Source organism: Oncorhynchus gorbuscha, linkage group LG15 (assembly GCF_021184085.1).
Source record: "Oncorhynchus gorbuscha isolate QuinsamMale2020 ecotype Even-year linkage group LG15, OgorEven_v1.0, whole genome shotgun sequence".
NCBI lineage: Eukaryota > Metazoa > Chordata > Actinopteri > Salmoniformes > Salmonidae > Oncorhynchus > Oncorhynchus gorbuscha.
In genome coordinates this window covers 40,824,461-40,852,456 of record NC_060187.1, presented here as the reverse complement: position 1 = coordinate 40,852,456, position 27,996 = coordinate 40,824,461, and the positions used below count along the sequence as shown (strand labels likewise).

Sequence of the window (27,996 nt, the reverse complement as noted above, 5' to 3'; positions counted from 1 at the left end):
GTGATGGAGTGCTGCATCAGATGACCTGGCCTCCACGATCACCCGACCACAAGCCAATTGAGATGGTTTGGGATGAGTTGGACCGCAGAGTGAAGGAAAAGCAGCCAACAAGTGCTCAGCATATGTGGGAAGTCCTTCAAGACTGTGGGAAAAGCATTCCTCATGAAGCTGGTTGAGAGAATGCAAAGAGTGTTCAAAGCTGTCATCAAGGCAAAGGGTGGCTAGTTTGAAGAATCTAACATTTTAAATATATTTTTTTGGTTACTACATGAATCCATATGTATTATTTCATAGTTTTGATGTCTTCACTATTATTCTACAATGCAAATAGCAAAAAAAAATAGGTGTGTCCAAACTTTTGACTGATACTGTTTGTATATATATAACAGTCTTTGACATTGCTCATTCAGATCATAATAAAAATTAAAAAATTAAATGTTAATTTTTTTCTGGATTATGTGTGTATTGTTTTTTTTATTGCTAGGTATTAGTGCACTGTTGCAGCTAGAAACACAGGCATTTCGCTGCACCTGCCATAACATCTGCTAATTGGTGTACGCAACCAATAAACTTTGATTTGATTTGAGTTAATGTCTTTAACTATTTACACACAATCCAAACAAAAACAAATTCATTCAAAATATAAAATCTAGAAAAACATACTTCATCTTAAAGTAAAACCAGCGTTCTTCTTGTTTGACCCGACCATTAATTTGACAGTGCAGTGAACAGTTATGTACTCCAAACGTAGAGAAGTATTATCTGAAACCATTAATGAAATCATAAATGGACCACATTGGTAATATGTAAGCCATATAAATGAATTATATCTTACCAGCATATACTGTGGAAGGAGAGGAAAACGTTCTAAGTTTAACCTAGTGCGAAAAGAGAGTGGTACTATCTGGCTTTGGGCAGTCTGCTGTTCATATTTCTCTGGTTGGTTAGGTTGTTCAGGACACAATTGTTGGCAAGCGAAGCCAACTTGGAATTGAGTGCACCCTTTCTTTGCTCCCAGCTAGTCTCCTCTTCCTCCACTGCCTCCTCTTCCTCCTCTGGCTCGCTTTCTTCATCGCTGCGCTCGTCTTTCTCCACCTACAGCAGAAAGACACATGTAAGTGACCATTTAAGGCTGCAAAATAAATCAACAAATGGAACATAACCAGATTGTATCGCAGATAATGTATTGATAATGACAATAAATTGTACAAACACTATGCCTTAAAGGCAGTCCCCTGTGATACTTCCAAGGTGTACAATGAAAGAAATGGACAGTGCGCCATAATCATCTTCAACGATGAATGTATTCTTTGTACGGACGTGTTTTGGCCGCAGTTGAACGAGTACGCGTCTATTCAAAGAATAAATGAATCATTGAAGCATATTCATGGTGCACTGTCCATTTCTTTCATTGTGGGCTTTCCTAAGATGATTCATCACCCAACTACTTCTGACAAATAATACGAGTGAGCATGTGACCTATTATTCTACCGTGTCATGGCATCCGATGAAATCACCATTAGTAAGTAAGGCGGACAATGACTTTAGTCTACTGACCTTGCCCATAAAGACAAACTTGTAGACCATGCGAAGGATCAGCCAGGCCCAGAAGATGTGCAGAGCTTGCAGCACCAACAGCAGGGCATTGAAGAAGTAGTAGCCAAAGAAAGGCTGGAAGAAATCCAAGGACACAACCAGGGTGGAGTGGACTATTCTGAAGGGGCAAGAATGGGCATAGAAAACTGGAAATGAATCCAACCTCAAGCCTTGCATTTTTAACATTCTCTAATTGGTACTTCTGAACACATTCCCTTAACTGATTCATAGTACATACTATGTGCTATGTTCTGACTTGAGATGTGCGTACATCAGATGTATTGGAATATTTGCATGTAGGCCTACATTTTGAGTTACAAGTGTAAACTGTCAGAAAAGGATAGTCCCTGAGTAATCTTATTACTACTTTGACTACGATTGACCTTTGTAATACACTCCTAATAAATTGTCAAATGACTGTGTGAGAAAGCCTCCAGTCTCACCTGCCAGGGAAGACCACTAGTCGTGTTAGCAGGAAGACCAGGGCGAAGATGACAAACAGTGTGTCACATGTCTTCCGCCAGCCAGCGTAGTTGAACATCTTGGCAGACTGCAAGTGAAATATAATAATACTCCTATCACAGTTGGCCTTATTCACGACCCTCATGAGGCACTTGTAACGATACGGTCATTATGTGTTACCAGCTGGGTTGACCAATATAGCACAGTGGCTGTACAAATGATAGCATACAGTAATGCTGTTCTCCAACATATTGTATGACCTCCCAGTCCATACTCTCTGATGGAGTGGTTTTCTCTAGCACGCACTGACAACCAATGCCCCCTTCTGACCCCTTGGCCTCCCATTGACTGCGTCTAAAGGAAGCATTGTGTCACGCCTGGATCCTGACATGACAAGCCATACATATTTCATCAGGCCCAAGATGATGGAGACAATGGTTATTGTGAGATAACATCAGGGCAATACTACACTGCTTTACTGAGGTCATTTAAACACACCTTTAGGAATACATGTGATAATAGGAGTTCTATTTCAGAGCTGAAAGTCTCTTGGGAGAGTTAAAGAGAAGTTCACTCCCAAGACATGTTTTCCTTTTACCACATACAATTGCTAAATATAATCACGTGTTCGATCTCTACGAACCTACAGATGCAGGATCTTCATTTGGAAATTAAAACTTGTAGTGTATTTGAGTTATAAAAAAAGGCTTCTAAAGTTTGTAATTTCTACTTTGAGATTTCAGACTTGATTTGCTCTATGGAAAAATGTATCAACACTTACAAAAAAAGTATATTAATTACAATCCACATCATAATCCACATTTCCTGTTGCTGCAGGATCATTTTCCCGCTGTAGCAAACTGGCTCAAATTAAGATCCTACATCTGAATGAAGAAAATCGTGTGATTCGCGGTCATAATAAGATTAAGTAATGTTAATAAACAATCCCTGTGTTCAAATCAAACTTACAGTGACCTTCATGTAAACAAAGAACCTTGCTTATATAACCACACAACCCATCAAAACAGTCTGTGGGAAAATGGTAGTGCAAATTAGCTTGACCACATGCATTTATGATTATAGATATCATTCCCCCTTTAGTTCCCTGTGTCTGTATGATTTGTGTGTGACTTGAAAACTGAGACTGAGCTCCTACCTCCAGGAGGAAGTCTGAAGAATCATGGACTAGTATCACCAGTGTGCCAACACGCACATAATTGGCACAGTACGAGAAACCGATGAGCAAAATGGTAGCGATGTGGTGGATGATCTGTTCCTTGAAATCCTGAAAACACACAAACCACACAGCTGTAGAGGATATACTATAACCTGGGCTTCAGCAGTTCTGCGCTTCTGGTGCCGTAAATCAGTCATATTTCTCCTGTATGTAGTGATTTATCAATGGTGCAGAATACAGAAAAAGTTGTTTAAAAACCGTACAAATCAGATATACGTGACAACATCTGTGAAGCCCTCCTGCTTGTGTCTGCTGGTTATCTGTATAGCAGTTTATCTTTACAGGGTGTTCCTGATGAGTTTCAGAGTAGAGAGGTTGACTGTTTTTAAGATTATGGACAGATAGCTGAGTCAGACCAAAGCAGGCCAGGAGGGTTGGTCCCCATGAGGGGAGGGAATAGCAGGAGAGGATGAGGAGAGGGGGGGGGGGGGCAGGTAATCTGGGTCCTGAGGGGCTGGACTTGTTTCTAATTACTAAACCTCATTGGACATCGTCCAGATACATAGTTATCCTTGAAAACATCAACCACCTCTGTGGGCAGTTCCTGTAGGGAAACATGACTATAAAAATGACATGAACGTTTCAGTAAAACAAGCTGGGAATCTGCTGTGAACACTAACTGTAATCTGGAAGGGAAAGTAATGATTTTTTTCAGTGAAAGCTGCTGCTGTTCTGTGGATTGGACTGAGTCACTGTGAATGGAGACAGGAGTGTGTGTGTGTGTGTGTGTGTGTGTGTGTGTGTGTGTGTGTGTGTGTGTGTGTGTGTGTGTGTGTGTGTGTGTGTGTGTGTGTGTGTGTGTGTGTGTGTGTGTGTGTGTGTGTGTGTGTGTGTGTGTGTGTGTGTGTGTGTGTGTGCGTGCGTGCGTGCGTGTGTGTGTGTGCGTGTGTGTGGAGACAGGAGTGACACATACCTTCCGCTTCACATCCACAGTGACACAGAGCAGCAGGGACCAATAGAAACCCAGCTCTGTGATGTAATACCAGTAGTGAGCCTCAGCGACAGGCTGCAGGGAGAGACAGAAACAAAACAAACACCAGGGGGGTTGAAGGTGACTGAGCATGACTCCGGGGGGTGCATTCCAATAGTCTAAAGTGACTTCCTTAAATTTCCTCCTCACCTTTATCTGCACCGATCTGACAGAAAAGTCTAGTTCAAGGCTTTATGGGAACGGAAGTCTACATGGGGGGGATTTGCTTTCACCTGTCCGGTTCTCACACAAAAGCGTAGATGACACAGGAGGTTGGTGGCATCTTATTTGGCTAAGCGGTAATGGCTGGAATGGAATGACTGGAATGGTAGCAAAAACATCCAACACATGGTTTCCAGGTGTTTGATGCCATTCAATTTGTTCCGTTCCAGCCATGTTTGGGGGGTAACCCTTGACTGAAATAGAGAAACTCAGGATTCCACACACAGTGAAGCACAGGCGTTGAAGCAACGCACCCCTGGGGCGGGCCAGTAACCGAAAGGTCGCTGGTTTGAATCACAGAACTGGAAAAAATCAAATCTGTCTATGTGCCTTTGAGCAAGGAACTTAACCCTAATTGTTCCTGTAAATCACTCTGGATAAGACTGTCTGCTAAATGACAAAAAATGTATATTGCTGATTGCTGCTTTGTTTAAACCCCCTCATGTTCCCAACCAAAGCTTTAAAGTGGAAGCTTTGAAACCCCCTTTAGCAAGCGTTCCCCCACGCTTCCACAGTCAAAGTTTAACATTAAAATCAGAGAGGGTGTGTACATGTATAGAAAGGGGTGATACATCAAAATGGCCGTGAAGTGACCCAAACACCCACCACCAAACAGTACTCTCCAAGACTCCATAGACAATAGAGGGAAGTTTACTGAGTCATTTAACCCCTAGACATCCCTCCCTCCCTCCCTGCAAGGCACAGAACACAGCCTGGCTTCAACAAAGGGAAGGTCTACAGCATTAGGGAGTTACAGTGCCATAAGAAGTTTAAGTGTTTTAAAGAGATGCTGTGTCATTTGTACTCGTAGTGTTTTCTGTTTCAGGTCATCCCCCTTCGAGGGAAGGAGGAGGAGGGGTTAAGTCTCCTGTAGGAATGTCATAACTGTTATCTGGAGGGCCGTTGTTCAATTCCCCCAGACATAGCTGTCAATAGCGGTGCAGCACAGCAGAAAGAGAACGTTTCCTGAGATTGTCCAAAGCCGTGTTTTCCAGATTCCCAAATTGTGTGTTGGGACTCGAGACTCAATGGTGTGGGATGCGGCTTATTGTGGCTATACAGTAGATTGGGTTGTCACTAGAGTGGGTGACAGGACAATTCCATAGGCTTTTGATGAGTGACAGGACAAACATGTTTAGGGAACCACTGGTCAACTGAAAGTTAACGTGAACTGTTCTACTCACTTGTTTGGGGTAGCCCTGCCAGCACTCTCTGTGGTCCCAGAACCAGGGGGTCTGAGGGATAGAGGGACAGAACAAGTAGTCACAGTGAGGTCGTCATAGTAGTAATACAAGAAGCAGTAGCACTGTTGAGGGTAAAGGCAGCCAAAGTGAGTGTGCTTAATATACTCACATCAATCAGGGAGGCAAGCGCTGCTACAAATGCAATGAGGTAGAAAACGAACCTCCAACTGCAAAAACAAAACAAAATTTTTGTCATAAGATGCTTTCTATGAACTATACATTGAAATGAAATAGATCGCACGAATACATCGAACTCTGAATGAGAGCTGACTCACGAGGCTTCACAAAACTTCTTGGTGTTGCTCGGCCTGTCTTGGTTGCGGCGTTGGCGGAACCACGTTTCTATCTGGCGCTGACTGAGACCACAATGCTTCCCCAGGCCCTGGACCTCACTCTGAACACAGACAGGACCAAATCACCTCAGAGAGAGAAGCTCCGCTGTTCCTTTCCCAAGAAGACCCTCAGCATATCTTTCATATACAGATTTGTCAGGGAGAAAATCCATTACCTTCTTCAGCACCTTAAATGATCTCAATAGGTTTTTTATCACAGCTTCATTAGAGCAGAATTCCAATATTGTTTTTGTAAGTAAAAAAAGGAAGATTTTAAAAATTACAAATATGTTAAATCCCTCCATTTGCCTTCCCCTGATCCTTGCTCTGTGCAAGCTATACCTTTTACCCTCCTCTCCTCCCTGCCCACATTAAAAATACTACAGTTTAATATAGAATACCACAGTACTTACTATGAAATTCTATAGTAAACTGTAGCATATTGTAGAATACTATACTACACACTGTGGGGGCAGCAGGTAGCTTAGCAGTTGCAGCAGGCAGCAGGTAGCTTAGCAGCGTTGGGCCAGTAACCAAAATCCCTGGTTCAAATCTCTGAGCTGGCAAGGTGTAAAAAATCTGCCGTTTTGCAGTTGAGCAAGGCAGTTAACCCCTAACAACAACTGATCCCTGGGCGCCAATGACATGGATGTCGATTAAGGCAGCACCCCGAATCTCTCTGATTGGGGTTAAATGAGGAAGACACATTTCGGTTGAATGAATTCAGTTGTGCAACTGTCTAGGTATCCTCTTTCCTCTTTCGCTAGTATCCCTCAATCATGTGTAGTGCTTACTATAGAATGGTGTACTATACTGTAGAATACAACAGTAAATACGACAGTATTATCTGCAAAAAAAACACTGCACTGTCAGTAATGTCCGCAAAAACACTACAGTCTGCAAAAACACTACACTTTTTTGTACTATAGTAAATACTACAGTATTTCATTTGCATATACCCTGCCCATTCCCCATACCACATTTTGTGGCACCCATAAGTGAGAAATCTACATGCCAAGTATAGACCATATTGTGTTCCCTACAGGTCATAGAAAAGCACAGAAGCGCTGAACTATTGGTTCAGATCCCAGTCCTACAGGTTATGCAAAATGTGGTCTTTAGTATTTCTCCAGTAGGTTTCCTGAAAGAGAAAGCCTCCATTTTTATGTCAAAGATAATACAAATTTACAAAACTCTAGTAAATGCTGCAGTAATGTCTGCAAAAAAACTACAGTAAATATTACAGTATACTACAGTTTGCACAAACCCTACATGAATTACTAAAGTATATACTACAGTTTCCTTTTTAGTACAGTATTTATACTATAGTTAACTGTAAATACTACCATATACTACAGTAAACACACTTCCACACTAGTCTGCAAAACTACTACAGTGAATACTACAGTAAAGTCAGCAAAAACACGAGTGAATATTACAGTATTTATAGTATAGCATTTTTTCATGTGGGTGGCACTTTACACTACCTTAGGCTCATACTTCTACTGTCCTGTAGAATGGTTCTTGTGTGGGGAGATACCTAATTACTCTAGAGGGCTCCTAGTATTAGTAGGAGTATGTCCCTCCTGAGTAACGGCAGAACACAGGGAAGGACAAACTGCTCACCTAAACCTTGTTTGGAACTGACTTGTTTTGATTGGATCATCGTGACACACCAATGAGGTGGTTATACAATATGGGTGTGGCTAGTGCAGTCCTGGTGATTCTATATGTTGAGAGCATTAACCTTCATGGAAAATCCGGGGAACGTCTATAGGGAGCCCGTGCGCTTCATGAAAATGTGAGGTTTACAAATGAGGCAGGAAGAAGTTCTAACACAGAGACTGACAGCCAGGTAATACTTCACCAACAACAGAAGCTGTTTCAGACAGAAGACAATGTCTAAATGCACAGAGAGAATAGGATTTGTGCATATCCATATACTATGGTATTTCTACTATCAGAGATGTGTACATGTAAACGAGGAGACACATGCCTCAGCAGATGTACAGTCCAACACGTCAACATTTGCAAATTCTGCCTTGTTAATCCTAACGAGTAAAAAGGGTGGAACATTTCCATGTGAACAGAGCCAAGCCATAAAATATTACCTGCACCTGCACCTGCACCTACCTGACTGACAAGGAAGGGATAGGCCACTAGAACAATGCCTGCCAAAGCATTTAAGGGTTCTACCCAAGGATGTACTATTTATCCTAATCCACCAAATATACCTGGCTAATAAACAACTATCTTATCATTTCCTGGTGTACTACAACCCACAATAGTAGACCCTAAACCCAACCCTAACCTGACACCCCTAAACGAGTTCCACATAACGGTTCCCTGTTATAGCAGAAACTACTTTAACTTCAACCTTATCCCCATTAACCCAGTAAACCATATAATTACAACTCAACCAGTGCTCTAATTCTACTTGAGGGCTATACTCATGAAGCAATAGAGTTTATATTTCTAAACTGGTTACCAATGTAATTAGAGTAGTAAAAATACATGTTTTGTCATACATGTGGTATACAGTCTGATATACCACGGCTTTCTGCCAATCAGCATTCAGGGCTCAAACCACCCAGTTTATACATCTACTTTGGGTGCTATACTAATGAAGCAATATAGATTCTCCAGGGGAGAAATTGTATCTCATCTCTCATCTTATCTCATGAGTACTAGCTGCAATATCTGTAATGCTATATGTAGAGGCTTGTTTTAGATCTCTGCTAAACATACTTATCAATTTCAGAATCAATCATATATGTTTCTACAATTCTATAAAGGAATATTCCATATCCCACTAAAAGAGTGACAGAGATGGATGAATGAGATGTACAACTGACCTGTGAGGGTTGCTGTCTGTTCTGTTTGTAAAATGTCTCCAGCTTTGGGACAGGCAGGGCTCGAACCCGCACCCTGTCTCTCACCCCCAGCTGTCTGCTTAGTGGCATGGCTATGACCCTGTAGAGAAGACAGACAGAAAATCGAGTTCTGCAGTAGTTCAATGCAAAGGCAAATGTCAGTTACACCCTATTTTCCATATGTCACACTGCTTTTGACCAAAGCTGCAGTATTTTGGTCAAAGGAAGTGCACTGTTGGTGAATAGCTTAAGACCGGGTGTTTTGCGTACAACAAAAAACTCCAGGCCCTAGTGATATTATAGCCTATAAGAGGCCCCAGAGTTTTCATTGGATACGTCAGGTGGGGTGAGAAACAGTCAGGTGGTTAAGAAAATTCCTGGAATAGAATATCACTTAAGGCATAACCATTATCTCCTCAACAACAAAGAGCAAGAACACGAGAGCTCCTCATGTCACTCCATGTCAGTCTTCAACATAACATAACAAATGAACTGACAAGCGCTGGAGCCTGTTCCATTCCCATACACTTAGTGTCACTTTGGGCCAGACAACCTTTGTGCTTAATTGATACGACACCTCCAGCGACACTAGATCTATGTTTGTGTGTCTGAGTGAGAGGGTGTGCATGTGCTCGTGTGTATACGCATGGGTGGGAAAGGGTACAGGTAAGAGTGTGTGTGTGTGTGTGTGTGTGTGTGTGTGTGTGTGTGTGTGTGTGTGTGTGTGTGTGTGTGTGTGTGTGTGTGTGTGTGTGTGTGTGTGTGTGTGTGCGTGTGCGTGTGCGTGTGCGTGTGCGTGTGTGTGTGCGTGCGTGCGTGTGTGCGTGTGCATGCGTGCGCGTGCGTGCGCGTGTGTGTGTGTGTGTGTGTGTGTGTGTGTGTGTGTGTGTGTGTGTGTGTGTGTGTGTGTGTGTGTGTGTGTGTGTGTGTGTGTGTGTGTGTGTGTGTGTGTGTGTGTGTGTGTGTGTGTGTGTGTGTGTGTGTGTGCGTACCTGTGTGTGTATTTCTACAGTATGTGTGTACAGTATAAGTGTGTGCACCTCTACCTGAGAGATAATCATAGGTAAGTGGGCAGGCAGGGAGATTAGAAGTGATGGAAGTTCAGAGTAATTTAGCTCGGAGACTCCAGGGCTTTCCGGTTACAGGAGCCCCAAAGGAAACACCTGCTGGTAATGAAGTCCCCACTGACGACTACTACTCGCATGTAAACAAACCCCTCCCTGCCCTGGCCCTGCGTATCTCACCTCAGCTCGTGAAACACGTATGCCTGCACGTGTGTGTGTTGTGACTGACACACAGCTCAGCCCTGCCCAGGTACAGTACAGTACACCAAAAAACCATGAGGAAATAACTGATAAGGAAAAGCATGCAAAAAATGAGTGTCCTATCGATCGCTCCATCAGACTTCTGTTCTTCCTGTCTCCATGCTTGAGCCCTCCACTTTACATTTCTGGCCTCTGCCTCTACATGGCTTCACGCTCTGATATAGTGTACAGTACAAACATCTACATCTAATGTCCACAGGTGCAATGTAAAAATGCCATGAGGACAAGAAGAAAAACACCTGCGCATTGTTAGAATGCTTCCATGGGTTTATTAGCAAATTTGACTGCAACGGATCTGTGTCAGGATTATAGAACTCATGGAACACCTGGCCATATTATAGAACTCCTGGCCCTATTATAGAACTCCTGGCCCTATTATAGAACTCCTGGCCCTATTATAGAACTCCTTACTATAACAATGTTTTGACCCTATGATCATCATCAGGTTTTAGAAACCGCTTTCTAAACCGTTGATACGTTGTTATAATAATGTTGTTATAACACACTTAGGAAACAGATCTCTGTGTGCAGTGTTTTCCTGTTTTGCTCCCAATTGCTCTTAGCAAATTGTCTGACTTGCTGTCTAACTATGCTAAATCTGAATTATTAATATTGGGTGATCTTAACTTGGTGAGATCAGTATCAGATCAGATCATTTGATGCCAGTATCAGAGAAACTGAAAGATATTTGTACTGAGCTACATTTAAATTAACTGATAACAAAACCCGCCCCAATTTAAAACACACAAACCTTTTATGGGGGGGGATATCATTCTGACAAACACCCCTCATAAGTATACAACCAATGTAATCTTTGTGTGTGTGTGTGTGTGTGTGTGTGTGTGTGTGTGTGTGTGTGTGTGTGTGTGTGTGTGTGTGTGTGTGTGTGTGTGTGTGTGTGTGTGTGTGTGTGTGTGTGTGTGTGTGTGTGTGTGTGTGTGTGTGTGTGTGTTGGGGGGGAGGATTACTACAGTGTGGCGTATAGTATTCGACAGTATACTACAGTTTACTACAGAATACTATCGTAAGTACTGTGGATTCGCTTTATCAGAGGTGAGAGGTTTAATACTCATCACCGCATCCTTTATCAGAAGGTCGACTAGACCGCTCTAAATTACTTAATTTCTTCCTTTTTGTTTACAAAGCTCTACAAGCTTCCAAAATATCTCACTTCTCTGTTAAAGTATAATTATACGAGGCACCAAACCCACTCACAGTGTTGGTTAACTCTTGAGGTCCCTCGTGTCTCTACCAACCTACAGTAGGTAAACCATTCTCATTACATCTTGAATCCCTGGTTGTAATAGACCAGTTTAAAATGCGGATGAGGAATTAATTCACTGAAGTTTGCAAGTGTTTTGGTTGATTGTAAGAATTTATTTGTGTTGTTGAAATGTAGTGTATCTCTTGCATCTTGTAGTTTCTTTGTTTTGCTGTTTAATTGAATGAATATGTTGATTTGGGAACGGTTTGTTTTCAGGGCACCATTGAAAAGGAAACCCTGGTCTCAATTGGGCTCCCCTGAATAAATACAAGTTAACATGAGGAAGAATCGTATTTTTGATATCCAGCGGCTTCTGGGAAACCATTGAGTGCATATCATCCTCAGCATCTGCTGTAACCCAACCCATGTCTATCTACTGTCCATCAGCCTGACAGACAGACACACCATCAGCCTTCTGCCACAGCCTGAGTCAATGTGAACCTAACAGAAAAACGTTTTACAGCCCCAGCAAAAAATGGACTACTCATCAGGCACGTAGTCGACTTGGAATACTTCCAAAGGGCAAAAGCCGACAGCAGACAGGGTCATAGTCACTAAACACAAAGTTAACGGGACAAAACGGGGATGTACTATCCAATAAGACAGGGGTTCCCAAACTTTTGCAGTTAATGCTCATTTTCTTGCATAAGTTTAGACATTTCTAACGTGTATTCATGCGATATTTGAATGAACACATTTCTGACAAGTTATAAATAGCTCTCTCTAAAGTATGAAATGACGAACACGACAAGAGGAACACTGATGATGCACTACCCAATTTAGAAATTACACCTTGTGCATTCTTCTATTAAATATTTTAAGAATAAGTTGAAAGCCGGACTGAGTTCCTTTAAAAAAGGGGGGAGGACCCCCGCGCCCCCTCACCTCTCAAAGACGTAGCGCAGGACGATGAAGCCCAGAGCCAGCGGCAGGGTGTAGAAGAGGTCCCGGGGTAGAGGGTAGCGGTCCCCCTCGATCTCTATGTCCTTCCAGGTGACCCCCGGCGGCAGCCAGTACTCCTCCTTCCAAAGCCATTGGTCCAGCAGTCCTTCCATCCTACAAAGAAGAGGAGAGGGAAGGGTCAAAGGAGAGGATAATGTTTGAGAGCTCGATCCTCAGAAGTGTCTGTGCCTGCTGAAACATTGATGCTGCTGTTATTCATATTTATGGAGAAGACAGCGGCTGGGAAGCTCCAAATGAAATATGACAAGCTAAAGAGAGCGAACAAGATGGTATGTGTCCTTGATTCACACTTCACAGACATAATCATAATTAGAGCCAACATGAAGTCTGTATGTGAGGCTTAAAGGGATAATTCATCAACATTACAAAATTACACATACAGTGGGGGGGAAAGTATTTAGTCAGCCACCAATTGTACAAGTTCTCCCATTTAAAAAGATGAGAGAGGCCTGTAATTTTCATCATAAGTACACTTCAACTATGACAGACAAAATGAGAAAAAATATCCAGAAAATCACATTGTAGGATTTTTTATGAATTTATTATGCAAATTATGGTGAAAAATAAGTATTTGGTCACCTACAAACAAGCAAGATTTCTGGCTCTCACAGACCTGTAACTTCTTCTTTAAGAGGCTCCTCTGTCCTCCACTCGTTACCTGTATTAATGGCACCTGTTTGAACTTGTTATCAGTATAAAAGACACCTGTCCACAACCTCAAACAGTCACACTCCAAACTCCACTATGACCAAGACCAAAGAACTGTCAAAGGACACCAGAAACGAAATTGTAGACCTACACCCGGCTGGGAAGACTGAATCTGCAATAGGTAAGCAGCTTGGTTTGAAGAAATCAACTGTGGGAGCAATTATTAGGAAATGGAAGAAATACAAGACCACTGATAATCTCCCCTCGATCTGGGGCTCCACGCAAGATCTCACCCCGTGGGGTCAAAATGATCACAAGAACGGTGAGCAAAAATCCCAGAACCACACGGGGGGACCTAGTGAATGACCTGCAGAGAGCTGGGACCAAAGTAACAAAGCCTACCATCAGTAACACACTACGCCGCCAGGGACTCAAATTCTGCAGTGCCAGATGTGTCCCCCTGCTTAAGACAGTACATGTCCAGGCCCGCCTGAAGTTTGCTAGAGAGCATTTGGATGATCCAGAAGAAGATTGGGAGAATGTCATATGGTCAGATGAAACCAAAATATAACTTTTTTGGTAAAAACTCAACTTGTCGTGTTTGGAGGACAAAGAATGCTGAGTTGCATCCAAAGAACACCAATACCTACTGTGAAGCATGGGGGAGGAAACATCATGCTTTGGGGCTGTTTTTCTGCAAAGGGACCAGGACGACTGATCCGTGTAAAGGAAAGAATGAATGGGGCCATGTATCGTGAGATTTTGAGTGAAAACCTCCTTCCATCAACAAAGGCATTGAAGATGAAACATGGCTGGGTCTTTCAGCATGACAATGATCCCAAACACACCGCCCGGGCAACGAAGGAGTGGCTTCGTAAGAAGCATTTCAAGGTCCTGGAGTAGCCTAGCCAGTCTCCAGATCTCAACCCCATAGAAAATCTTTGGAGGGAGTTGAAAGTCTGTGTTGCCCAGCAACAGCCCCAAAACATCACTGCTCTAGAGGAGATCTGCGTGGAGGAATGGGCCAAAATACCAGCAACAGCGTGTGAAAACCTTGTGAAGACTTACAGAAAACGTTTGACCTCTGTCATTGCCAACAAAGGGTATATAACAAAGTATTGAGATAAACATTTGTTATTGACCAAATACTTATTTTCCACCATAATTTGCAAATAAATTCATTACAAATCCTACAATGTGATTTTCTGGATTTTTCAAGTGCACCTATAGGCTTACCGTTGGCCAATCAGATAACTCAAATCACTTTGCCTGCATAGTTTCCTTGCGCCATAGACTATAAAAAGACGCCTCGAACACACAGCAAAGTTGATCATGCGAGAATCCAAAACTTTTAAAACCATGACTGGAGAGAGACTCAACGAATACAGCAAATACCCGCTGTTTTCATGAATAAGTTCATGTTTAAGTTGTTATTCAGCACAGTCAACACTTTGTTCAACAGTTTTAAAAGCCATAACATGTGCATTTAGATAAGCTTGCGTTGTTATTATTTACCCTTTTTTAATATTGAGGAATATTTCACTTTCTCTGGTCATAGTTTCAGCATCAGCTGGAAGACTGAGTACCCTTTTTTCAGCGTAGGGAGGGGAGAGGAGGGACTGTGAGTCAGGTGAGAGGCAGCCTCATTGCTGCTCCCTCCTTCCCCTCAGACTGACCAGATGAAGGCCATCAGTCCAGTAAAAAAGTATTATTTCAAAATGATCTAAGAACAACATTGACAGGGCAATTCAAGTGTAGCCAATATGCAGTGATAATGTATTGGGCTTATAGCCTACTGCAGTATTTTGCAACGTGGGGTACTTGGCCTTTCCACACGGGGTACTTGAGAAGACTCGTTGAAAAGACTTGTTTTTTGAAGTGGGGGGGGACCACGTTTTTTATCCAGTCGGATAAACACTCAATACAGCCAACTCGACTGCTCGAAGGCGTCCGAATGGTCCTAAAGTACACCGTTGCCTTGTCTTGTATCACATTCCAATGATAAAACTGGGAGGGACAGAAATGCAATTTCAGAATGTGGGGGGCGTGCCCCTCGTCCCCAGTGAAAGTTGCACCACTGGGCTTAATGGTAAAATGCACATGAGGGGGTACTTCACGAGTACTCTGGGCAGAGCTAAATGTACTTGGTGGTGCAGTAACCAAAAAAGGTTGGGATCCACTGGCCTACTGCACAAACCTCAATGCTACATAACTGCTTTTAAGTGTTTAATGTTGCTTAGGCTTATGTTTTTTAAGTGATGTTTTTTTTTTACTTTTCCATTTCGAAAGTGATCTTGATTCAGAAAAAGGTTTTCACCACTGCTATAGAGAAATTGAACCATGGTCATTTCCTGTTTCACACTGTGTATTTAAATACTGTATCCCCGACATAGCTCATCATAATATTTCTACTACTATACATTTTATTTTAGTTAGACTGTTTATATATATCAGACATGTATTTATACACTGGATTATTGACATAGTTCAATCTAATATACTGTATCTACTGCTGTACATATCATTCTTCAATGATCTTGTGTAAATTCTTCCGTTGTACATATGTCGCGGACATGAGTCATTCATGGTCACGTGATGAGGTAGCCCACCACAACCTACGAGGGGATTTCCTCTTGGTCTAACGGTCTAAGACAGAGATCAAATCAAATGTTACTGGTCATATGCTCCGAATACAACAAACCCTTAAACAACAATACAGTTTTAAGGAAATAGAGTTAAGAAAATATCTCCTAAATAAACTAAACTAAAAATAAATAACACAATAAAACCACAATAATGAGGCAGGGGGTACTGGTACCAAGTCAATGTGCGGGGGTACAAGTCAGTCGAGGTCATTTGTACACGTAGCTAGGGGTAAAGTGATAATGCATAGATAATAAACAGCCAGTAGCAGCAGTGTAAAAACAATGGATGGTGGTGGGGTCAATGAAAATAGTCTGGGTGGCCATTTGGTTAATTGTTCAGTAGTCTTATGGCTTGGGGATAGAAGCCGTTAAGGAGCCTTTTGGGCCTAGACTTGGCGCTCCGGTACTGCTTGCTGTGCGATAGCAGAGAGTACAGTCTATGACTTGGGTGACTAGTCTTTGACAAGTTTTTGGGCCTTCCTCTGACACCGCCTAGTATATACGTCCTGGATGGCAGAAAGCTTGGCCCCAGTGATGTACTGGTCTGTACGCACTACCATCTGTAGCGCCTTACGTCGGATGTCGAGCAGTTGTCATACCAGCCGGTGATGCAACCGGTCAGGATACTCTCGATGGTGCAGCTGTAGAACTTTTTGAGGATCTGGGGACCCATGACAAATCTTATCAGTCTCCTGAGGGGGAAAAGGCATTGTTGTGCGTTCATCACAACTTTATTGGTGTGTTTGGACCGTGATAGTTTGTTGGTGATGTGGACACCAAGGAACTTGAAACGCTCAACCTATTGCACTACAACCCCACCGATGTGAATGAGGGGGTGTTTGCCCATCCTTTTCCTGTAGTCCACGATCAGCTCCTTTGTCTTGCTCACGTTGAGGGAGAGGTTGTTGTCCTGACACCACACTGCCAGATCTCTGATCTCCTCCCTATAGGCTGTCTCGTCGTTGTCGGTGTTCAGACCTACCACCGTTGTGTCGTCAGCAAACTTAATGATGGTCTTGAAGTCGTGCTTGACCATGCAGTTGTGGCTGAACAGGGAGTACAGGAGGGGACTAAGCACATACCCGTGGGGGACCCCGTGTTGAGGATCAGTGTGGCAGATGTGTTGTTGCCTACCCTTACCACTTGGGTTACCACTTGACTTCCTGAAGGGTTGCCCTTCAGGAAGTCCAAGATCTAGTTGCAGAGGGAGGTGTTTAGTCCCAGGGTCCTTAGCTTAGTGATGAACTCTGTGGGCACTATGGTGTTGAATGCTGAAATCTATAATCTATTTGAAAGCAGTAATCAATGAACAGCATTCTCACATAGGTGTTCCTTTTGTCCAGATGGGCAAGGGTAGTGTGGAGTGCAATTGAGATTGCGTCATCTGTGGATCTGCTTGGGGGGATATGCGGATTGGAGTGAGTTTCCGTACGGATGGTGTTGATGTGAGCCATGACCAGCCTTTCAAGCACTTCATAGCTACTGATGTGAGTGCTATGGGACGGTAGGTAGGCAGCTTACCATCGCTTCCTTGGGCTCAGGGACTATGGGGGTCTGCTTGAAACATGTAGATATTAGAGACTCGTGAGGTGGAAAATGTCAGTGAAAACACCTGACAGTTGGTCCGCGCATGCTCTGAGTACACGTGCTGGTAATCTATCTGGTCCCGCGACCTTGTGGATGTTGACCTGTTCAAAGGTCTTGCTCACATCGGCTATGGAGAGCACAGTTGTCCCGAACAGCTCTCATGCATGCTTCAGCGTTGCTTGCCTCGAAGCGAGCATAAAAAGCATTTAGCTCGTCTGGTAGGCTCGATTCACTGGGCAGCTCGCGGCTGGGTTTCCCTTTGTTGTATGTAATAGTTTGCAAGCCCTGCCACATCAGAGCGTCAGTGTAGTAGGATTCAATCTTAGTCCTGTATTGACGCTTTGCCTGTTTGATGGTTAGTGTCAGAGTATAATGGGATTTCCTATAAGGGTCCGGATTAGTGTCTTGCTCCTTGAAAGCAGCAGCTATAGCCTTTATCTCAGTGAGGATGTTGCCTGTAATCCATGGCTTCTGGTTTGGATATGTACGTACGGTCACTGTGGGGACAACGTCATCGATGCACTTATTGATGAAGCCGGTGACTGAGGTGGTATTCTCCTCAATGCCATTGGATGAATCCCAGAACATATTCCAGTCTGTGCTAGCAAAACAGTCTCATAGCATCCACGTCATCTGACCAGGTCCGTATTGAGCGAGTCACTGGTACTTTCTGCTTTAGTTTTTGCTCATAAGCAGGAATCAGGAGGATATAATTATGGTCAGATTTTCCAAATGGAGGGCGAGGGAGAGCTTTGTACGCATCTCTGTGTGTGGAGTAAAGGTGGTCTAGAGTTGTTTTTCCTCTGGTTGCACATGTGACATGATGGTAGAAATTAGGTAAAACAGATTTAAGTTTGCCTGCATTAAAGTCCGCCGCCACTAGGAGCGGCGCTTCTGGATGAGCATTTCCTTGTTTGCTCATGAACTTCTCCAGTTCAATGAGTGCGGCCTTAGTGCCAGCATCGGTTTGTAGTAGTAAATAGACGGCTACAAAAATATAGATGAGAACTCTCGGTAGATCGTGTGGTCTACAGATTATCATGAGGTACTCTACCTCAGGCGAGCAATACCTAAATACTACCTTAATATTAGACATCACCTTGTCCGAGAAATATTGACATGGTTATTAAAACATCATGCCAGGGTAACCCTAAACGAAACCTAGCCCTTATTTTAAGTGTTTCTAAAATCCCCTATATGAAAAATAAGTGCTGGAAAAAACGTTTGGAACCATTTCCTGGTTTGACCATTATGTTTTATGGGTATTATGATACCTCCACTGTGGGCTCTATGTAGCGGACATGAGTCTTGTCAAGTGATGAGGTAGCCCCACCTGCAAACTCCAAAACCAGTGTCTGCCTGATCTGGGAACTTCCTCTTGGTCTCATGGTCATATTGGAACTTACTCCCCATGGGAGACCACGATTAATATCCCGCATATTACACATACTTAAAGATTGCATTTGATTCCTGCCTCAGCACTATTTGGGTTGTTAATCATATTCGTCCCGTGGTTATTGATTTCTTGTATCCCCCCCCCTTTTAATTGTTTTACTGCATTGTTAGGAGCTAATAAAATAAGCATTTAGCTGACCGATAAACTGATTTGATTTTGATTGATCAAGCTGATATAGTTGTTGTTGTGTGGATATGGACCTCCCCTCACTGAACAGCAATGCAAACAGTTTCAGTATTCATGAGTGCGCACATCCCTCCATCAACCTTGCGCGATTGGAGATCACTTGCCTTAATATGCCTTATTCAGCTAATTTCTCTGCATTTATCAGCGTGGTGATAAATACCAATGCATTCTCCTACCATTACGACCCAATTACTAAATTAAACATTTGGCGTGGCCCTTTGATTAATTGATCAATCGCTCCTAATGTAGCCTACTGTCTGAGATAGAGACCAAAACAAGGCCCAGTCAAAGAAAGCAACGGTTTCAGTCAAATGGAAAGTAAGCGCAGGATACGCCTTAAATCGATGACATAATAAAACGATGTATAGCCCATAGGTTCAGCCCCGCAATCTTCAACAAACCTGTCTCAATAACCTACAACAAATAGATAATAGATCAACAATAGCAATCTATTGGGTAGCCTACAACATCCATTCGAAAAAAAGGCATTATGGAAAACGTTCCGTGTTACTGAAATTGATTTAAATTAACAACAACATTGAGATTACCTGTCCACTCTCGAATAATGGGACGGGGAGCACAGTGTTGTCACAGCGGTTATCCGGCAAGCAGGAGCCGATTGACTCAACCTGCCTCTGTTTGTGGCGGGCGCGCGCCACGTATCCTTCAAACCGAACACGGGAAAAAGCACCGCTCACATCAACACGCTGAACATAAGGCGGTAAATATGGCGCTTTCCCCGTTTTTTCCCATCTAGGCAATAGAGAGCAATAGTAATGGCGTCTTTTTGTGGGCACTAACTCCGCCATGGTTCGTTGTAGGGTTTTTGGATAAACGTCGAAAATAGAAGAGCACCTATGTTTTGTTCTATGAGATAATCTTCATCAGTTAACGTCACTTTTTGTGATTTCTGAAGTAGTCATGTAATAATAAAACATGATTCAGATTCATAATTCATAAAGGTCATTGTTAACTGACTGATATTATCTTATATATTTTTTATAACATCTCATAAGCCTGTGTTAACCTTATTTTCGGCGTTTATTCCAAAACCGTATTATTTCCCCATTAATTTTGCCCATATGAATGGCTGAAGGACTACAATGAGGACTACAATGGCGAGCTCTATAGAACACTAGTAAAAGAAATCCATTAGGATTAGTGATTTTTCCAATAGAATCTTTTTTGGCACAAATGTAAATAACCATGCAGACAATTTCAATACGTTTCACAGCTATTTGGTGTTGCAGTTGGCACAATAATTTCAATGTGTGACACATGCACCAGATGCAAATGTTTACTCACATTGTGTCCCTTATGAGATAAGGGCCGGTGGTTGTACCATCTCAATATTGGTTGCTTGTGATGTTATTATAGTTCACATGTTCACTGTCCACCTTCATAGGCAATTGTCTAAGAGGTTTGGAGGGTGGGTGCTCCATATGTTAAGCAGCCAATTGAACTATAGTTTATAGCCAAGTCTTGAGGATAAATCCTTTAGAATTTGATGTACATATCTATACAATTCCCATTGACTAAATTGATAGAAATCCTATAGGAGAAAAAAAACATTGAAATCCTATAGAATCCTATATCATTCTAATACAAAGGATCCAATTAGAATCCTATAGAAAAATCATGTCAGATTTTGGAGCCAGTTCTTTTGGATTCCCATAAGATTCTATCCTAAAGGATTTTATATGCAATAATCTATTCGAAAACATAATTGTGTTTGAGTCTGGTGTGGCGTCTGTGCCCTTAATCACTTTCTGCATCTGTCTTCCTACCTGTACATACATCTGTCTTCCTACCTGTACATACATCTGTCTTCCTACCTGTACATACATCTGTCTTCCTACCTGTACATACATCTGTCTTCCTACCTGTACATACATCTGTCCTGACAGAAAAACAATCAAATAAATCAGCTCTCCCAAAAGATGTAATAATAATATCATTCAAACCTAGTCAAAAAATCCTACAGGATTCCAATAATACAAAATATTATTATAGTCCAAAAGAAAATCCTATCCCAATTTTGGAACCAGTCCTATTGGAGTCCTATAGGATTAAATAGGATAGGATTTCTTTGGGGTTTGAATAAAAAAAATAAAAAAATAGTAATCGTAGGCAACTATTTTTACTGGTAGGTATATACACTGAGTATAACAAACATTAGGAAAACCCAGCAGTGTTGCAGTTCTTGACACAAACCGGTGTGCCTGGCAACTACTTTCACAGGCACTTAAATTATTTTGTCTTGTCCATTCTCCCTCTGAATGGCACACATATTACAATTCATGTCTGGGTTGTTTCAAGGCTTAAAACCCCTTCTTTAACCTGTCTCCTCCACTTTAAAACTGTTATATGACTAATCTACATTGATTGACGTGAATTTAAGAAGTGACATCAAAGGGACCATAGCTTTCACCTGGATTCACCTGGTCAGTCTATGTCATAGAAAGAGCAGGTGTTCTTAATGTTCTGTAAACTCAGTGTAATTTCCCAATCTGAAGAAACATATGGGCATACAGATGTGGCATGCAGATGCATGCAGATGTGAATAGTCATACCCATTACTTACCTAATGAACTGAGACCTTCTGTAGCCTTGCTTGAGCATGCACACTAATGAATAAGCACATGGCTGTGTAACTATCGTGCAACTATCATTTCAGGTTAAGACCGCATGAAATAAATTGGCACTTGCACAACAGCAAACCCTGGGAACTCCAAGGACAACCACAGGAATCAATGAAAAAATATGACTCAAGTCATACTCACCCAGGAAAGAGTGAGTAATATTACACAATTCCCAGTGAAAGTTTGCAGAACTAGATAGGTTTAGTCATACAGATGAAACTATCAGGCAGCAGGAGAAGGGATTTAGAAACACTTTACATATATACTGTATAGAAACACTTTATACATATTCTGAACTGTATATGCACTGTTTAAGGAGCTTCCCTTTGCTAATATTGAATAATCGTTTTTCTGTCCTAGAATAAACCTTCAGTTACGCCCTGCCTTCATATGATCTACTACTACCCACTCTAATGACATCAGTACAGCATTATGTACAGTATATAACCTAGCCAATCTGACAACCAGCTTTTTCCCCATGCTGCTAGACTATAGGTGGCTTCAGCCCAAAACCAACAGTCTTCTGACAGGAGGGGATTCTCCAGAGTTTCCTTAGAGGACCACCATGGCTCTACAATGCATGGCTCTGTCTGTTCATATTCCACTCCCTTGTAAAAATGCTCTCCTCAGGAATTCAGAGTATATATACTGTGAGTCGAGGCACCTGAGATGGGGGTACAGCATGTGTGTACTGTCTACTCTCTGAATACCTGACTGTCTAGGGAATATTTATACTCCTATCAGATTCCAAATAATAACCTGGAGACTAGATTAGATGTTATTAGTGTTTGGATTTGTATATTCATGATATGTTGCCAGCCTGGTGTCATAGACTAGACGAAACATTAAATCCGTGAAACTCAAATTAGTATGATATGCTACGTTTGGCATGATTACATAAGACAGAAAGTTACTTAATAAAAAAATGAAAGTAGGGTAGTTGGTTGCGGTGGATGGATAGGCATATAACGTGAAGTTTAGTAACCCAAAGGTTGCACATTCGAATCTCATCGTGAGCAACTTTACAACTACTTCCCATTTTTTAGCTATTTTGCAACTACTTAGCATGTTGGCTAACCCTTCCCCAAACCCTGACCCTAACCTTAACCATCTAAACTAACCCTAACCCTAACCGCTAACCCCTAGCCTAGCTAATGTAAGCAACCTAGCTAATATTTGCGTTAGCCACCTAGCCTCCTAGCTAACATAAGCAACAACAAGTTGGAATTCGTAACTTATCATACATTTTGCAAATTCATAACCTATTGTATGAATTGCATTTTGTAACATATCTTACAAATTGTAATGCGTAACATATTATACGAAATTGATGATGTACAGTCGTGGCCAAAAGTTTTGAGAATGACACAAATATTAATTTCCACAAAGTTTGCTGCTTCAGTGTCTTTAGATATTTTTGTCAGATGTTACTATGGAATACTGAGGAATAATTACAAGCATTTCATAAGTGTCAAAGGCTTTTATTGACAATTACATGAAGTTGATGCAAAGAGTCAATATTTGCAGTGTTGACCCTTCGTTTTCAAGACCTCTGCAATCGGCCCTGGCATGCTGTCAATTAACTTCTGGGCCACATCCTGACTGATGGCAGCCCATTCTTGCATAATCAATGTTTGGAGTTTGTCAGAATTTGTGGGTGACCACAAGTCCTCAATGGGATTAAGGTCTGGGGAGTTTCTTGGCCATGGACCCAAAATATCGATGTTTTGTTCCCCGAGCCACTTAGTTATCACTTTTGCCTTATGGCAAGGTGCTCCATCATGCTGGAAAAGGCATTGTTCGTCACCAAACTGTTCTTGAATGGTTGGGAGAAGTTGCTCTCTGAGGATGTGTTGGTACCATTCTTTGTTCATGGCTGTATTCTTAGGCAAAATTGTGAGTGAGCACACTCCCTTGGCTGAGAAGCAAACCCACACATGCATGGTCTCAGGATGCTTTACTGTTGGCATGACACAGGACTGATGGTAGCGCTCACATTGTCTTCTCTGGACAAGCTTTTTTCCGGATGCCCCAAACAATCGGAAAGGGGATTCATCAGAGAAAATAACTTTACCCCAGTCCTTAGCAGTCCAATCCCTGTACCTTTTGCAGAATATCAGTCTGTCCCTGATGTTTTTCCTGGAGATAAGTGGCTTCTTTGCTGCCCTTCTTGACACCAGGCCGTCCTCCAAAAGTCTTCGCCTGACTGTGCATGCAGATGCACTCATACCTGCCTGCTGCAAATTCCTGAGCAAGCTCTGTACTGGTGGTGCCCAGATCCTGCAGCTGAATCAACATTAGGAGATGGTCCTGGTGCTTGCTGGACTTTCTTGGGTGCCCTGAAGCATTCTTCACAACAATTGAACCGCTCTCCTTGAAGTTCTTGATGAGCCGGTTGATTTAGGTGCAATCTTATTGGCAGCAAAATCCTTGCCTGTGAAGCCCTTTTTGTGCAAAGCAATGATGACGGGACGTGTTTTCTTGCAGGTAACCATGATTAACAGAGGAAGAACAATGATTCCAAGCACCACCCTCCTTTTGAAGATTCCAGTCTGTTATTCAAACTCAATCAGCATGACAGAGTGATCTCCAGCCTTGTCCTCGTCAACACTCACACCTGTGTTAACTAGAGAATCCCTGACATGATGTCAGCTGGTCCTTTTGTGGCAGGGCTGAAATGCAATGGAAATGTTTTTTTGGGGGGATTCAGTTAATTTGCATGGCAAAGAGGCCCTTTGTATTTAATTTCAATTCATCTGATTACTCTTCATAACATTCTGGAGTATATGCAAATTGCCATCATACAAACTGAGGCAGCAGACTTTGTGAAAATTAATATTTGTGTCATTCTCTAACCTCTTGGCCACGACTGTACATCCAGAAATGAATACATACCATACAAATTGTAACATATCATACTAATTGAAGTGTCTCGTTCACTATGTTACGTTTACCCTTGAGTCCAGGTTGATGCTGCATAGTGATTAAGTATAATAGCTATATTTTTGGGGAGATCTTTTTGGAGAAACTATCAGTTCAAATGGAATCACCACTAAATAAACGCAAGCTCATGGACCAGGCTATTAGACTAGATGTACATGAAATCCTTGTGTTTATTTAACATGACACACATGTAATTTAACCAAACATTGAATGCCTTTGTTATCCCAACCGCTTTAAATGTGATTTACAGTGATTTGTTTGCAACAGTACGATTTATGTTTCCTTTACTACTGTCCCCAAGTCATCAGCTACACAGGTCACCGCGGGGGCACACTGTGACCACAGCAAACATGATAGTGCTGCTTGTTCATGTTGACGGGTTTAGGTCAGTATGAACTGTAGGGCTGAGACCTCGATTGCATCTCCACCGGGAGGGAAATTGCCTAGTACATTCGTATAATGCCTTTCATGCCCCCACACACACACACACACACAACACACACACCTCCTCCTCCCTGTTTCATTTTTCACACTGCTATCGCTCTGGGCCATCAGTCCGATGGTTAAGCTGTCACAGGGCATGTTTGCCGTGGAGCCCCGACTGCAACGATGTGATTTATACCCTCAAAGCAATCAGCGAATCTGTGAGACGTAATGGTGTTATTAGACCCACACTGGAATGTAGTCTGACTTGGACTGGGGTGTTCAGGCAGCCTCCATTGCCAGCCAGCCAACCAGCCGGCCTGCAGACAGCATCAGGGAAAAAATTATCAAAGCACCCTTTGAAGGCCTGAGTCATTACACACACAGACAGAGGCAGAGGGGGAAAATAAACAACCTGAGAAGGACAGATGGACATTTCCCCCCGTCGAGCCTGGAGGTTGTAACTTCTTGAAACATTGTAGGGAGAGGAGGGGGAAACAACTCTGCTTGGTGTTGGTCTTGACATGAAGCCAGAGAGCTTTTTATAGTGTGGCTTTCTCATGATCAACATGGCCAATAACCTTTGTGAAAACAGTGTGTCATTCGGAGGGGTTGTGTGTGTATGTGTGTGTGTGAGCGGGCAGGGGTGTGGGTGTATGCCTGTTAGATGGTTTTTACTACCGACAGGGACCAGTGTCCAAGCATATGAGCCCTGAGCTCATGAGCTCATGTCCTGTTACACAGCCAATCACAAAATAGATATAACAATACAGTTAGGATTCTAAAATGAACCAAAGATCAGATCAAATTTACAAAATTGCAGCGATGACTAATGTCTGTGTACAAAGTGAACCTGTTTCTGACCATCTGTCTGATCTTGAGTAGGGAAAAGAAAACAAAGTCATCCAATATGCAGAGAAATGCATTTACATGAAATATTAATGCTTTCGCGTTCAAAGTCAAAGGCATCAATACCAGCCATTACAAAGCTGAGCTGGAATACAGTACAGAAACAATCGACAATTTCAACATAGTTCACTGTTTTCCACATCTTCAGTGTGTTGTCTTGTAGACAGTGATGAGACCTTTCTGAATAAAGTTTTTTGACTATTACAAATGATGGTGTGATGTGTGGTGGAAGGTAAAACTGGCCATAGTTCTTGTTCTCTCATAGCCTTTGTTAATGGAGGAGACATCTCTAGTCTGCCAGTGATGCAAGCTGTTCTGCTCTGGCTGGACTTCACATGGATCCAGCTAAGACTCAGACAGCCCAGCCTCACCCTCAGAGAGGAAACAACAATTAAACAGACAGAGAGGGTGTGAAACAAGTCGAAAGGGGTCAGATAAAATAAAGTGGACCTAACTGGCTGCCAAGATTCTGTTGGTTAAGCAATACCACAGGCAGGCAGTCCTGAGGGGCCGTGGGGAGGTTGGGGAGGCCCCGCTAGGCTGCAGCCTCACAGCCTGGTACCTCTCTTAGGGCCAACGATAACACAGCCGGGGAGGTAGGGAATGTGGACAGGAAACCAATATTTCACATCGCCGCTGAGCTGCTGAAGACCTGGCCCTAATGGAGTCACATTTTGCACCGAGAGAGAGGTCCTCCAGGAAACACACTGCTTTCCCACAGGATCCATTTGACCCAGGTTCACACACACGCAAGCAAGCATGTATGCAAGCTAACACACACAAACCCTTCAGGCCCGGTTCCATCTTTCCTCACTGCCAGTCCGCATGCTCCTATGACTGTCCACCCGAAGTATCACAGTCCTTTCCCCCAAAAAGTCAGAGGCAAGCTGAGCAATGTCTCTGTCTGTGTGTGCCAGGTGTCTGGACTGCTCCCTGGTTGCCTACACAACAGGACCACTGTTTCAAACTGCCTATAAAACATTGCTGGGTACTTTTCTCACTCAGAGAGAAAAATCTACTAAATGCTAACCCCCACTGTCCCTGACCCCCCTCCTTCCTTGCTCAACCCTTCCACCCAGTGTTGTTTTTCATCCTGTTGTTTTTGGCGTGGACCCTCTCTGACCCCCAGAGGAAGCACTCTAACACTGAGCTATAAAAAAACAGCACTAACCCTTAAGACACACACTCTAAGGCAAAGAATAACACAACAACTTGGGAGACATGAATGCTGCTCTGGGGCCAGTTAATTGAAAATCGCACTCACTGACAGAGCTCAGAAATGGACCTCATTCCATTGTGAATAACATTACGGTTTTGCTATACCTTCATCGTCCAGCAGAGAGCACACATGAGTATGAGCCTTAGGCTGATGCATTGTGGCTCTCCGACAGCTCTTTGAGATTAATGACATGGAAAATGGTTCTTTGACAAAAACAAATGAACACATTATTTAAAACCCCTTGGCCGCTGAAATCTATCATTGTTATATTGTGTTACATAGGAAAGGAACCCATTTGGCTTTTCTATGCATGCCTTTGTGAATGGATTTTGTTGTAATAGGTGTTTCAGATTTAGAATACAATAAGTGGAATCAAAATTATTTCATGTGTCCAAATATATCCTGTACTGCCACACAGTATTTGTCAGAAAATGTTTATCAACTTGGCTCTGCATGCCATTGTTTTGTATTCTAAGGAATGTCTGGTACATTACATGACCAAAAGTATGTGGACACCTGCTGGTCGAACATCTTATTCCAAAATCATGGGCATTAATATGGAGTTGGTACGCCCTTTGCTGCTATAACATCCTCCACTCTTTTGGGAAGGCTTCCACTAGATGTTGCAGCATCTAAGGGAACTTGCTTCCATTCAGTCATAAGCACATTAGTGAGGTCAGACACTGATGTTGGGCGATTAGGCCTGGCTCGCAGTTGGCGTTCCAATTCATCCCAAAGGTATTCGATGGGGTTGAGGTCAGGGCTCTGTACAGGCCAGTCAAGTTTTTCCATATCGATCTCGACAAACCATTTCTGTATGGACTTCGCTTTGTGCATGGGGGCATTGTCA

The 27,996-nt window shown here is 42.6% G+C and overlaps 1 protein-coding gene across 1 annotated transcript; it reads right to left on the bottom strand.

Moving 5' to 3' along the window:
* Positions 1 to 354: 354 nt before the first annotated feature.
* Positions 355 to 19,687, bottom strand: cers4a (ceramide synthase 4a). Its single transcript, XM_046302357.1, has 11 exons — positions 19,559 to 19,687; positions 12,411 to 12,581; positions 8,919 to 9,036; positions 6,007 to 6,125; positions 5,841 to 5,898; positions 5,672 to 5,722; positions 4,209 to 4,301; positions 3,215 to 3,343; positions 2,040 to 2,146; positions 1,558 to 1,714; positions 355 to 1,095 (listed from the first exon to the last, which is right to left on the bottom strand). Exons 2-11 carry the CDS (start codon positions 12,578 to 12,580, stop codon positions 901 to 903), a joined length of 1,197 nt encoding a protein of 398 aa, XP_046158313.1. The 5' UTR covers position 12,581; positions 19,559 to 19,687; the 3' UTR covers positions 355 to 900.
* Between the last annotated feature and the right edge of the window lie 8,309 nt (positions 19,688 to 27,996).